Source organism: Nestor notabilis, unplaced genomic scaffold (genome assembly GCF_000696875.1).
Source record: "Nestor notabilis isolate BGI_N333 unplaced genomic scaffold, ASM69687v1 scaffold33921, whole genome shotgun sequence".
NCBI lineage: Eukaryota > Metazoa > Chordata > Aves > Psittaciformes > Psittacidae > Nestor > Nestor notabilis.
This window is the reverse complement of record NW_009915889.1, coordinates 1-11,582: the sequence shown is the minus strand read 5'-3', so window position 1 is coordinate 11,582 and position 11,582 is coordinate 1. Positions and strand designations below refer to the sequence as shown.

Below are 11,582 nucleotides of genomic sequence, written 5' to 3'. Positions count from 1 at the left end.
CTTTTTGTAGATGTCTGTTCATTAAGTTTGTCATGCAAGAATGCTTTTGATGTGTTCTCTTGAAGCGTTGGTTTTATAAGTGAAAGAGATGACATATGCTGTATTTATGATTAAGTATTTGACTCTTCAGAACTGAATTGATTCTTCACAAAGAAGTTTGATGTCTGTTTTCTGTTAGGAAGTATCATCATTACATTTCAGCTGTGACTGATTTTCTTCTATAAAGTTCGTATGAACTTGCTGCCTTAATTTCTGACTCTAGGGTTTTTGTCTGTTTAACAGCAAATTTCTTATTTATGCCTGCTTGCTGCTCTTTTCTGTGTTGCTCTCTCTACGGCTGGATGACAAAATTCAGTGGAGTTACTGGGCCGTATTTGCTCCAATATGGCTGTGGAAGTTAATGGTGATTGTTGGGGCCTCAGTGGGAACAGGAGTATGGGCTCGAAACCCACAGTATCGGTAAGTCAAGGATATTTATTTTGCAAAATGAAGGGAACATCATGTGTTCTCTTTACACAATCAAATTCATCAGTAGTTCTTTTAACAATGTAAGATGTAGCATCCAGAGAGTTGCTATGTAAAATAATTATAACCTATACTATATGCGAACAGCTTTATGCCCCTAAGGATGGCTTAATCCTAATCACAACAGTTTATCACAAGCTTAAGCAATATTGTTTTTTAGAAGCCAAAACTTCTCATAGAGTGACTTCTTGCACTTTTCTGTTAGAATGTTGGGAATTCTTTGCTTTATTATAAGCCATATAGAAATATGTATCTTCATATGCACTAGGAATATACTATATTTAATTGGATTAATTTCTAAATCACTTCCCTGAAATGTGCAATAGCCTGAAAGAGGTTTTTGTGTGTTTTTCTCCTTGGTGTGCATATAACCTCAGATAACAATGAATCTTCAGTGATTCTTGAATATGCTGTGAACATTGAGAATTTTTCGGAGTTTAGTTACAGTTTTAGAAGAAATATTCAAGTAGCTTAATGCACTAAAATAGGCTACTGCAAAGTAAGAAGTTTGTTGTAAAAAATTCTGTAAATTCCTTTTCATTTTTGTCAAAGTTAACACTGATATTTTGTCAGTCTAATGTAGAATAACTTTCAGACCTTTAAATACATCATTATTTACTCTTTTGGTAATCTGAGTAGGATGTGAATTCGAACATACCGGGTGTGTTATTTTACTTTTTAGTAACAGATAATATTCTATTGCAATACACTGATGAAGAAAGAAATTCTGGGGAAAGATGTTGACTCAGTGAAAGCTGGTGCAGGAACCAAGCAGATAATTTTAGACTAAACTTATTTCCTGACAGCTTTCATGAAGTCTGAGTGTTTATGAAGTAGCAAAGAAATCTTGTTTTTTCTGCACAGCTATGGAATACTTAGAAAATTTTAAAGATGTAAAAATCCCACTGTCTCCTTTGAGGAAAACCTTTTAACTGTGCAGCTTTATGGGCAGGAAATCCTGTTGGGTCATCAGGAGTGTAGTTTAACAGCAGCTGTTTGGGCATAATATGTATGTTTATTAAAAACAAGTATTAATATCTGAAACTTAACAATTGTAAATGAAGTGTCTTGGGATGTTTGAAGGATCCTGCGCTTTCTTTTTGACAAGTAAACCGAATGCTTTGTTATGCTCTCTTTAGAGCAGAAGGAGAAACCTGTGTGGAGTTCAAAGCAATGTTAATTGCAGTTGGCATCCATCTGCTCCTGCTGATGTTTGAGGTTCTGGTGTGTGACCGGATCGAAAGAGGAACCCATTTCTGGCTTCTGGTCTTCATGCCATTGTTCTTTGTATCTCCAGTGTCAGTTGCAGCTTGCGTGTGGGGATTCCGACATGACAGGTCTCTGGAGGTAATGCTTTGTTTGTTGCTGTAGAGTCATAGACAGGTTTGCCTTGGAAGGGACCTTAAAGCTCATCCAGTTCCAACCCCCTGCCATGAGCAGGTACACCTTCCAGTAGACCAGGTTGTTCAAAGCCCCATCCAACCTGGCCTTTCATGTGTAGAATTTGCGGCAATGCAAGACTGTATCAGTTCTGTAGCTGTTCATCTCTCAAGAAAGCATGAGATGGATGACTGCATCAGTTGAATTAGTTGTTTGCACTGACCTGCAAACATGAGTGAAAAATCACAATTGGAAATACTGTAAGTTTTTCTCATTTCTTCTAGTGTTTGTTTGTTTTCTCAACTACCACACTGCAACATGTCTAAACCATTCTTTTTATTATTGTGTGTTAATAACAATAAAACATTGTCCCTGGGCAGAATCAGGGTTGAAAATTTCTTACTATCCAAATCTGCATTCTTCATCTTTAATTTGGGAATACAAATAGTAGGCATAAAGCAGTTGGGTTTTATTTTGTGCCTATATCTTCTTTCTCCTCCAACTCACTCCTTTTGGTTTTGGAAGAGCTTCATGAGGATTCTAAGATCTTCCCATGGTTGTGGCTTTTCAGAATAAATTTAGAATTCTTATTGAATTGATAGGGTTTTGGTGGGGTTTTTTTTGTTTTTTTTTTTTTTTTTTAAAGGATTTTTTGCTTTTTACAGTGCCCTCAAACTCCAAGTTTTGTGGGGTGTTTTGTTTTTTGGTTTTGTTTTGTTTTTTTATTTCAAGGCAATATTTCTCTAACATTACCATAAACTTACATTTTTGGTGCGTGATTGTTAGGATGGCTGGTAAACTGATACCTCAAATTGTTGATGTAAAAATACTGCAAATAGAATTTCATTCAGCAGAGTTCTGTTCATTAACCATTCCTAAAAGTAAAATCTGTGTAGAAGTACTTACCTTCTCCTGGCTGATGCTTGATTACTCATTGATTTACAGATGACTGCACAGCTGCTAAGTACTGGCATTAAAAAATGGAATCCACTCACCCCTAAAAGGCAGCAGCTGTCTCAAAGAAAATTACTTAAGGAGTTGAACTGTCAACTTTTTTCTTTTACTATTTTGTCATCTTTTTCTTTTTGACTCTGGGAAGATCTCATTACTTCCCTTTCATTTGGTAGAAGTGTAAGAGGGGCCTGTGTTTAACCCAGGATACTAATTTTTGGCAGGAGTAATCAAAGTGGTTAATCTATTATTATTTTCATAATTATTTAATCTGATATATGTTGTCTGGTTGTTCCTACTCTGATTAGGTGATCAGTAAGTACATAGTGGTGTTTTGTCTATATATCATGGTGGGGTCAGAAAAAGCTTTTCCTTCATGTGTTATACTATTTTTATAGTCAATAAAATACCATTTATTTAAGACATAATGAATTCATTAAATTGTGAGCCTAGCTACTCCCAAGGATTTTTAAATGCTAGGAAGGTTTTTCCTCAGGAGACAGCTGCCTCTACATTTACTCTATTGGGATCACAGCCTCCCATATTTAGGGATGCTTAGCAATCTCTAATGCAAATTCATGTTCCATATTACAGTGATAAACACAGAGTCAGAAAAATCCTTAGATTCTTTGTTATCTTGGAAATAGCTTTATCATGCTAAAGGTTAACTAATATATTTTCTTTTTCTAGCTGGAAATCTTGTGTTCAGTCAATATTCTACAGTTCATATTCATTGCACTGAGACTAGATGAGATCATCAGATGGCCATGGCTTGTATGTAGCAAATGTTTTATTCTTATCCTTGTTTAAATGCTGAATTTCATAAAGATACTTGCTGTAGGGAATAGTTAATGTATGATCATGGTCCATGATCACATTCTTGCTGGCCTAACAATCCTTCACTGAATGTTTGGCATCTCATTCAGTGGTCATGAGTAACAGAGGCTGTTCCTGGGGTATTTTGTCCTTTGAGGAAGAGTGACATGCCATCAGCTGCAGTTAATCACTGATCAGTTGTTTAAAGAGAATTCCTAACCAAAATTTTCCAATGGCAACATTAAAATAGCCATGAAAATGATTGGTGGGTTAGGGAATGTACTGGTAAATATGGTGTGATAAATAACTAGTTTTATTTGCTCTGCCACCATGCCTATAAATCCACTAACTGTGCAAGTGGTCACTGTCAAAACTGCTGAGATGCTGTGTCCCAAGTGCCTTTAAGAAGTGCTGTTGCTGTGCCTGGGTTTTTGTAAACTACCACAGAACTGGTAACCTGGCATGATTGTGACTGTCCTTTCTATTTTCCAGAAAACTAGGAAAAGGATCTAATTTAGAAATTATTTCAAGTAAGGTGTCCAGTATAGAGAATACTTGCTAAAACAATTTTTGAGTACTGTGATTTAACATGAGCCCATGTTAAATCACAGAAGTCTTATTAAAGTTGAACTACATTGACTCAGTTTTAAATTGTTTCAGCTTGATGGGGTTTACAAAGCTGAGGAACCCCAGAGAGTGGTGTGGCTTACAGCAGTATATATGATTTGTGAAGCTTTTCTGTGAGAGATTGTATCTGTGAAAGAGCATCATACTTAAATTTCCATTTCTTGTTTACACTTACTAAGTAGACTTGCTTTATTTTTACCCTATTCTATGGGAAAACTTGCACCAAAAAAAAAAAAAAAAAAAAAAAAAAAAAAAATCCCCCAGCTGAAACAAATCAAATGTGTTGCTTTCAGGGGGAAAAGCAGTTAATTTCTTTTTCTTTCAGGTTGTTTGTGTTCCACTGTGGATCTTGATGTCCTTTCTATGTCTAGTAGTGCTCTACTACATTGTATGGTCTGTTCTATTCTTGCGCTCTATGGATGTGATTGCTGAGCAAAGGAGGACACACATAACCATGGCTGTCAGCTGGATGACAATTGTAGTGCCCTTGCTCACATTTGAGGTAGGAAAGAGCATAATGACCTTGCATCTTGTTCTTTTTAGAGTGAGTGGTAATGTTGCTCTGTCTCTCCTTGAAGTTACTAAAATGAGAATAGTGGTTTTAGTTTTGGAACAAAATATTAACAGCAAATATGAAAGAAAACAAAGAATTCTGTTTCTGCCAAGTTTTTTGAGCAGAATACGTGTCACAGTGGAACCGCAACTACATGTTTCTGTGGAGGCCATTTTTCTTCACAGATGTGGTTAAAGATCAGAGATCAGTGTATGTTTTAAGAAGCTTGAAAGTGGGTATTGCAATTAAACTAACATTGTACAATTTTTTTGCCATTTAGATCTTACTAGTACACAGACTGGATGGGCACAATTCTTTTTCTTTTATACCCATATTTGTACCCCTCTGGCTTTCGCTGATAACTTTAATGGCAACAACCTTCGGACAAAAAGGAGGAAATCACTGTAAGTATTTAAAAATCATGGAAACAGATTGAAACTCAAGGATTAATTTTATTAAGATTTTAATCATCATAAAGGGCTTTTTTATGTATATTCTCTCATGAAAGAACTGTATCTGTTACTATGGTTTCCAGGTGATTGTAAAAAGTTTTCAGTGTTTATAGTGCCTCTTCATTTTTATTTTTTATTTTATTTTATTTTTTTTACTCCTGGAAGTGTAACTTGTGCTCAGACTCAACCCAAAGTCTCAGTGGGATTTTAATTATAACTCGGCCTTTTATCCTTTCTTATTTCCACGGGTTTCAGTCTCATGGGACATGACTGCATCATTCTATTCTGGGTTCTGAAAAATAGTGTAGCACCTACCATTTTTAATTAGCATTTGGCCTAGTATCCTGAACTAGTATTTTTTTCCCCTCTTTGGCCAAACAGTTCTCTGTGCTGCTCAGTTGTAACTTCAGTTGCCTAAGTGGCCAATGTAGATTTATAAGGTTTTATCCCTATCGTATCTCACACTGCTGAAAGAAGTGTTTGCACTTTCAGCCATCTAATGTTACTGAACCAATGCAGATGCTCTTCAGACCAGCTCTCCCCATCCACGTTGCAGTTCATATTCCTTGTTGGCAAGGCAATAAAATTTGATAGGATTTTCAGAGTTTAAAGGAACCAGCTGTGATATTACATAAACTTACTTCAGTTTTGATCGGATTGTGAAGTATATTGAGAATTGCTTTGGTCATGACTAACCTTATCACCATACAACCAGTTTACTTTTATATTGTTGTTGTATGGAAAACTGTTACTGGTGCTTTTTGGTTTTGTTTTTTTTTCCTTAATGCATGCCCTCAGTAATTTATGGCCAGATTGGTCTTTTGGAAAGCCACATACTATTTTATCTTCTGTAGGGTTAATAAATACTTATGTAATTTTTTTTAATAAGACTGTTCACCTCAAGTGAGCCTCAGAAGACTTGCATGAAAATCCTCCTTTAAAGTGCTAAGTGAAATACATCAGTTGACCATGAAGAATAATACCAGCAATTGGTTGTGTGCTGTCTTCCCTGGCAAATGCTTTTTGTTCATTCAGTGTGAAAGATTTGACTTGGGGAGGCTGTTCCTTCTAGCACTGACCTTTGGTATTGGTTACTAGAGGAGTGCCACCGGCTGAACTACAAGTGCAGCTTGCTTAGATGCTCTTTCCAAGTCTTTGCATATAGCAAAATCCATAACAAACACAGAATGTGTACTGGTTTATAATCCGGCACGGGTAATGCCAAGGATGTAATACTCCTGGCATCCCATTATAGTTGGCTAACAACAAAAATATTTGTGGAATACTGAATATGTGTATTTACTGCTGTGTCTGCCTATGCCATCACATTCTCTCTGGTATGGTAACCTATATGCATCATAGTTGGTGTGGATGTCTTCCCATGTGGCACCGATTGCTTTGATTGAGATGCCAGGTCTTTAGTGTTGTCTATGCACTGATGTGACCTGACACTGTTTAATGGTTGAAATGAAATAGATTCTTGCTGTAATTTATAGATACAGAAACATGCATGCACAGACATGCAGAAGCATGCAAATGTATGTATACATTCTGTATATCTACCTCTGTGTGTGTAATCTGAACTGTTATCTGATAAGTAACACACTGAGAAGCAGCACTAACAAGTTTTATATTGCTTATGCAAATAGCCAAGAGAACTGAAAAAAGATTGCATAGTCTGCCCACTTAACTCTGTTCTGCAATAATGTGAAACAATTTTTATTTTTTATTATTTTTTTAGGGTGGTTTGGAATTCGCAAAGACTTCTGCCAGTTCCTGCTTGAAATTTTCCCATTCTTACGAGAATATGGAAATATTTCTTATGATCTTCATCATGAAGATAATGAGGAAACAGAAGAAACACCACTGCCTGAACCACCAAAAATTGCACCCATGTTTCGAAAAAAGACTGGGGTGGTCATCACACAGAGTCCTGGAAAATATGTCATTCCACCTCCCAAGTTAAACATCGACATGCCAGATTAGGATGATGGAAGCATAGTGAACTTGAACTGGGAATCAGCAGACAAATGTCTTTCATCTCATGCCTTGTCCAGATTACTTTAAAATAGGTATTGCTGAATCAGCACTTAGGTTACAGAATGTGAGATCCTGAAGATAATCTGAGTTTTTCCAGAGATACGTGGTGGTATCATCTGTGCACCTTCCTGATGGGCTGGTTGCACGCTTGCCTGTATAGTATTTATATGAACATTTTAGCAGTGTAATATATTGTTTAAAAGTCTTGTTGTGTACAGTCTAAGTATTATCTAAAAGTATTTTTTTAAAAACCGTGTATGAAATGCCTGTGCTATTTGAGGTGTCTTTTAGGTCCTAAATATACACTTGATTTCCATGTCTGTTTTAAATGCTTTGGTTATGTGTTAGTACAGTACCTCTTTACTACTTCTGTTCAGCCACAATCATTGTCTTAACCAGAGAGGCACGGGAGTTGTATTTCTCAGGCAAGACTGGAGAGCTTTTTTTGGGAGGAAATAGAATGTACAGCATCTTCCATGATGGTTTCGAGTTAGCTATGTGAATTTTCATGTATTTCAACTTTTGCACTGGCTTGGGAGTTAAACGTTGCTTTTGTTGCTTTTCAAGTTTCCCATTTTCATTCGTGTTGAGCAGTGCCTACACCATTCTCCCATTAGACTGCTTGTTAATAAGCTGTCCCCTCTTGCATTGTGCATGCAGTCTATGCCAGAAACATTAGTAGTAGGTTTTACAGATGTTAGTTGGCTGGTATAAATATCATAGCTTGCTCTTCATTACCAACTTTGAGTCAGCAATTAAACTTTTCAAGATAGTAACTTGTTGGTGTTGGTATAGCATTTTCTTGTTTCAAGAAAGACAGTCTTTGACAGATTGACTGAGACTTCTCCATGCTTTGAAGAAAGTCTATGGAACCTACACTGCAGTATCTTATAAAAACAGATTTCTGATACTCCCACTCCTTGCAGCTGCAATTTGTGTTTAGGTGAACCCACAGCTTAGGTACCTTAAGTACCATGGATAGAGTTTTCTTAGTGTTTGCATGGTAATGAGACAAGAGCAAAAAGTGTATGGACCGTTCTGCATGTGTGAAAGGTGCTTTTGTGGTTTAACCCCAGTCAGCAGCTAAGTACCATGCAGGTGCTCACTCAGACCCTGCACCATCCTAGTCCCTGGTAGAACTGGGAAAAACTAAAATCCACGGGTTGAAATAAGAGTTTAATAATTGAAATAAAGTAGGATATGATAATAATTGTAATGAAAAGGGAGATAACAAAAAGAAAAAAAAAGTGATGCCCAGTATAACTGCTCACCACCCAGCCACTGCTCTGTCTGTGTCAAGGCCACCTCAGGGGCAAACTCCACCATAGCACCATGGCCTGACTTGCACTTGTGGCAATGGTTTTGGGCCCTAACCAGGGGCAAGCCAGGTACCTCCCTGGCTACCTTACCTACCACAGCTCTTCAGAAGCTGCATAGTCCAAGGGAATAGTCTCTTAAGTGTTCCAGTAACCCATCTGAATACAAAGCCTCTCCGCCAGTTATCCTGTCCTTATAGCTATGCCTGGCCTTGGGCCTTGATCCAGAAAGTCAAAAAGATTGTAAATTTTGAAAAACTCAAGTGCCAAAATTAGTAACTTCTTTTTGTTTCTCCCTACAATATTAGATTAGTCAAAAGCTTACTAATATATTCCATTTTAAATAAGAAAAAGAATTAACAGCTTCATTTAATCTTGTACAGGCACCTTCTTTCTAACGAAGAGCTTTCTACAAAGGCTGTCAAGGTAACAGAGCCCACAGGCTGCCTCCCCCCCATCATATGGACATAAAATATTCCTAACCTGTGAATAAGGAAAATCTGGTCCTTAAGGTAAGGTTAGGAGTGGGCTGTCAGACAGGCGTCATATTAACACAAGCAGCCTGCTTTCAAGCACCATTTTTCTGGAGGGTCCTACAAACTCTTCCTCATACAATCAGATGTATCATATAACATGGTTGTATTTACATTCCAAATTGGCACAAAATACATCAACCATGTAATTTTAAAAAATGGGAGTTACTTGTACAGGAAAAATCTAGTGAACCATTAATAATTTCCAGTGATGGTCATAAAAATTACATCTTTATTCTGCCTCAAAAGGGCAGTTCTTCAAGCACATTTGCTATTTCAAACAATCAGTTTTGGAAGGGAATCCTAACTCACTGGTATACAAGATACTGACTTGTGAATTACAAGTTACCTGGTCTAGTGGAAGGTGCCCCCAGCCCAGGGGCATTTAGGCAGGAAAAATAATAGCGAGGGGCAACACCTATGCTTCTGCAGGGATCAGTTCCTCAGGGATGTCCACCTGCCACACACCTTGTCTCCCTCTGGCAGGAATTGGTTCCAGAAGCCATCTTGGATTTGAAACAACAGTCAAGTATTTCTGTTCTAGATTACTGAGGACAGCTTTATTTTCCAGCTCCAGAATCGCTTCAGGAGGCAAGTTTTCCGGACATAGTGATGTCTCTCCAATGTCAATTAATCCTGTATTATAAAATTAAAATACAAAATTAGTTGGCTGATTGGTCTCCTAGAGAAAAGTTTTCCAAAATAAGCCTTCCGGAGGGAACACAAACCAAGTTGTTGTGAGAACACTGCGTGAAGCATATGTACCTCAAACCACTGTCATCCGCTGCAGAAGGTGGCCTGTGTGACTGAACTTAGGTTGGTGAATTACTGGTGAAGCGTGGAGTTACAGTCACAACTCGGTGATACAGTTCTGTTAGACACTCTTATCTAAGGAAGTACCAGCTGCTACCAAAACTCCTGAGCTACATTTGGCCTTGAAAAAGCTTCATTAAAAATAAAACTCTCTGTTCCTACCAGGACACCATTAACATTTTAAAATCATTAAACTATATGGAAATTCCTGCTCTCTGGAACCTTTTTAATGTCATGAAAGGGAATTTCTATATTGCTTAATGGTTAAAATAAGATCAAAGAAGCTTTGATGCCTACTCCACAATTTAGCATGCAATTTATGTCAAGGTTACAAATTGCACATTATGTAGTAGTTAACAATTCTCAGCACTAGAACAGGAACAATTTTTCAGTGTATGTGATAGTAATTTGTTGTGCAGGAATAGCTGTAAATGTTGGAATGAGAAGGTGAAGATAGATGTTGAAACAAAAGATACCTACATGAAAAGAGTGCAAAATGAATGGTGAATAAAAGCTTTGTAAGTATACAGTACAGCAACATATGTTGTATTTCAGCACATTATAAGCAAAAAAACACCACTCCATCCTAACTTTTGTTGTCAGAAGCAAACTTCTTCACTGCTCAAATAACAAGAACAATGGAGCATTTGTAGAACTGAAATTTATTTACGTAGTACTCTACGATGACAGGAAATCACTGCAATGTGGTGACCTCACTTGACTCAAAGGACTGTAAAATGGTTTCAGCAAGAGTAGCTAAGCTCAAAATGCAAAAAGCGTGAAACTGACATTTACTATCATGAAACAAGATAATATGCAACCCACATTATACTATCTTACTGCATAACGAGTTAGCAGAAAACAGTTTTATTTTTTGTGTACACTTTAGAGTTGTAGGCTGAATGTCTTTTAAAAGATGAGGCCCGACTAAAATTCTTTATCCCAGAGGTCAAACATACTTCACATTTCCAGCACAATGAAAAAGAATTTACAACTTCCCTCACTGACCTCAGCTTACAGTGATACGGAATTGGAATAACCCCCCAGCCACAACACAGGTACCACTCCCTCAAAATTAGCATTAAAGGCACATTTTAACGACCACAACTATGTAAAGCAAATGTGTATTTTATTTGCCTGAATGTTAACAGATTGAAAGCTTGCTTGGAAAATACAATCCATGCAATATTACAAGTTGCTTACCTGCAATAACTCCTCTGCCAAACTTTTCCCCTTTATCCAACAAGTCTTGCACTTCTTGTGGTGTCATACCAAACCTATTCAAGAGAATTGCTCTCCATGTTTCATCTTCCCAGTCTTTAACAGCTATATGAAGAGCAATGGTGCAGTCCTTGTAGTTTGCTAGCAAAGGACGCCAACGAGTCTCCACCGTTTTGACTTTGTTTAAAACTAATCCTGCATAGGGTTGTCGGAAGGAAAGGCAACCAAATTTCATCGTTTTCCTTGCATCCGAACCCGTTTGTTTCCTACAAACAAGACAGACACGCTGAGGTTAGTGTTTGAAACGTGGGTAGGGCCGTGTCAAACCAACACACCTGCCGAGAGCTGCCCCAAG

General features: G+C 37.4%; 2 protein-coding genes across 2 annotated transcripts; one reads left to right on the top strand and one right to left on the bottom strand.

Moving 5' to 3' along the window:
- The first annotated feature begins 280 nt into the window (after nucleotides 1-280).
- Nucleotides 281-7,329, top strand: TMEM185A (transmembrane protein 185A). The gene is made up of 6 exons (XM_010024338.1): nucleotides 281-459; nucleotides 1,665-1,872; nucleotides 3,547-3,630; nucleotides 4,625-4,801; nucleotides 5,133-5,256; nucleotides 7,046-7,329. The coding sequence occupies exons 1-6, from the start codon at nucleotides 401-403 to the stop codon at nucleotides 7,288-7,290; spliced, it is 897 nt and encodes a 298-aa protein (XP_010022640.1). The 5' UTR covers nucleotides 281-400; the 3' UTR covers nucleotides 7,291-7,329.
- Nucleotides 7,330-9,611: 2,282 nt separating this feature from the next.
- LOC104399527 (protein CXorf40A-like) lies at nucleotides 9,612-11,462 on the bottom strand. Its single transcript, XM_010024336.1, has 2 exons — nucleotides 11,210-11,462; nucleotides 9,612-9,829 (listed from the first exon to the last, which is right to left on the bottom strand). Exons 1-2 carry the CDS (start codon nucleotides 11,460-11,462, stop codon nucleotides 9,612-9,614), a joined length of 471 nt encoding a protein of 156 aa, XP_010022638.1.
- Nucleotides 11,463-11,582: the final 120 nt, after the last annotated feature.

Bases quoted from the DNA above. Each gene is read 5' to 3' on its own strand.
- LOC104399527 (XM_010024336.1), bottom strand. From the start codon at position 11,462: ATGAAATTTGGTTGCCTTTCCTTCCGACAACCCTATGCAGGATTAGTT. The intron at 9,830-11,209 runs GTAAGCAACTTG...TTTATAATACAG, and splicing joins TGGCAGAGGAGTTATTGCAG to GATTAATTGACATTGGAGAG.
- TMEM185A (XM_010024338.1), top strand. From the start codon at position 401: ATGGTGATTGTTGGGGCCTCAGTGGGAACAGGAGTATGGGCTCGAAAC. The intron at 1,873-3,546 runs GTAATGCTTTGT...TTCTTTTTCTAG, and splicing joins GACATGACAGGTCTCTGGAG to CTGGAAATCTTGTGTTCAGT. The intron at 4,802-5,132 runs GTAGGAAAGAGC...TTTGCCATTTAG, and splicing joins TGCCCTTGCTCACATTTGAG to ATCTTACTAGTACACAGACT.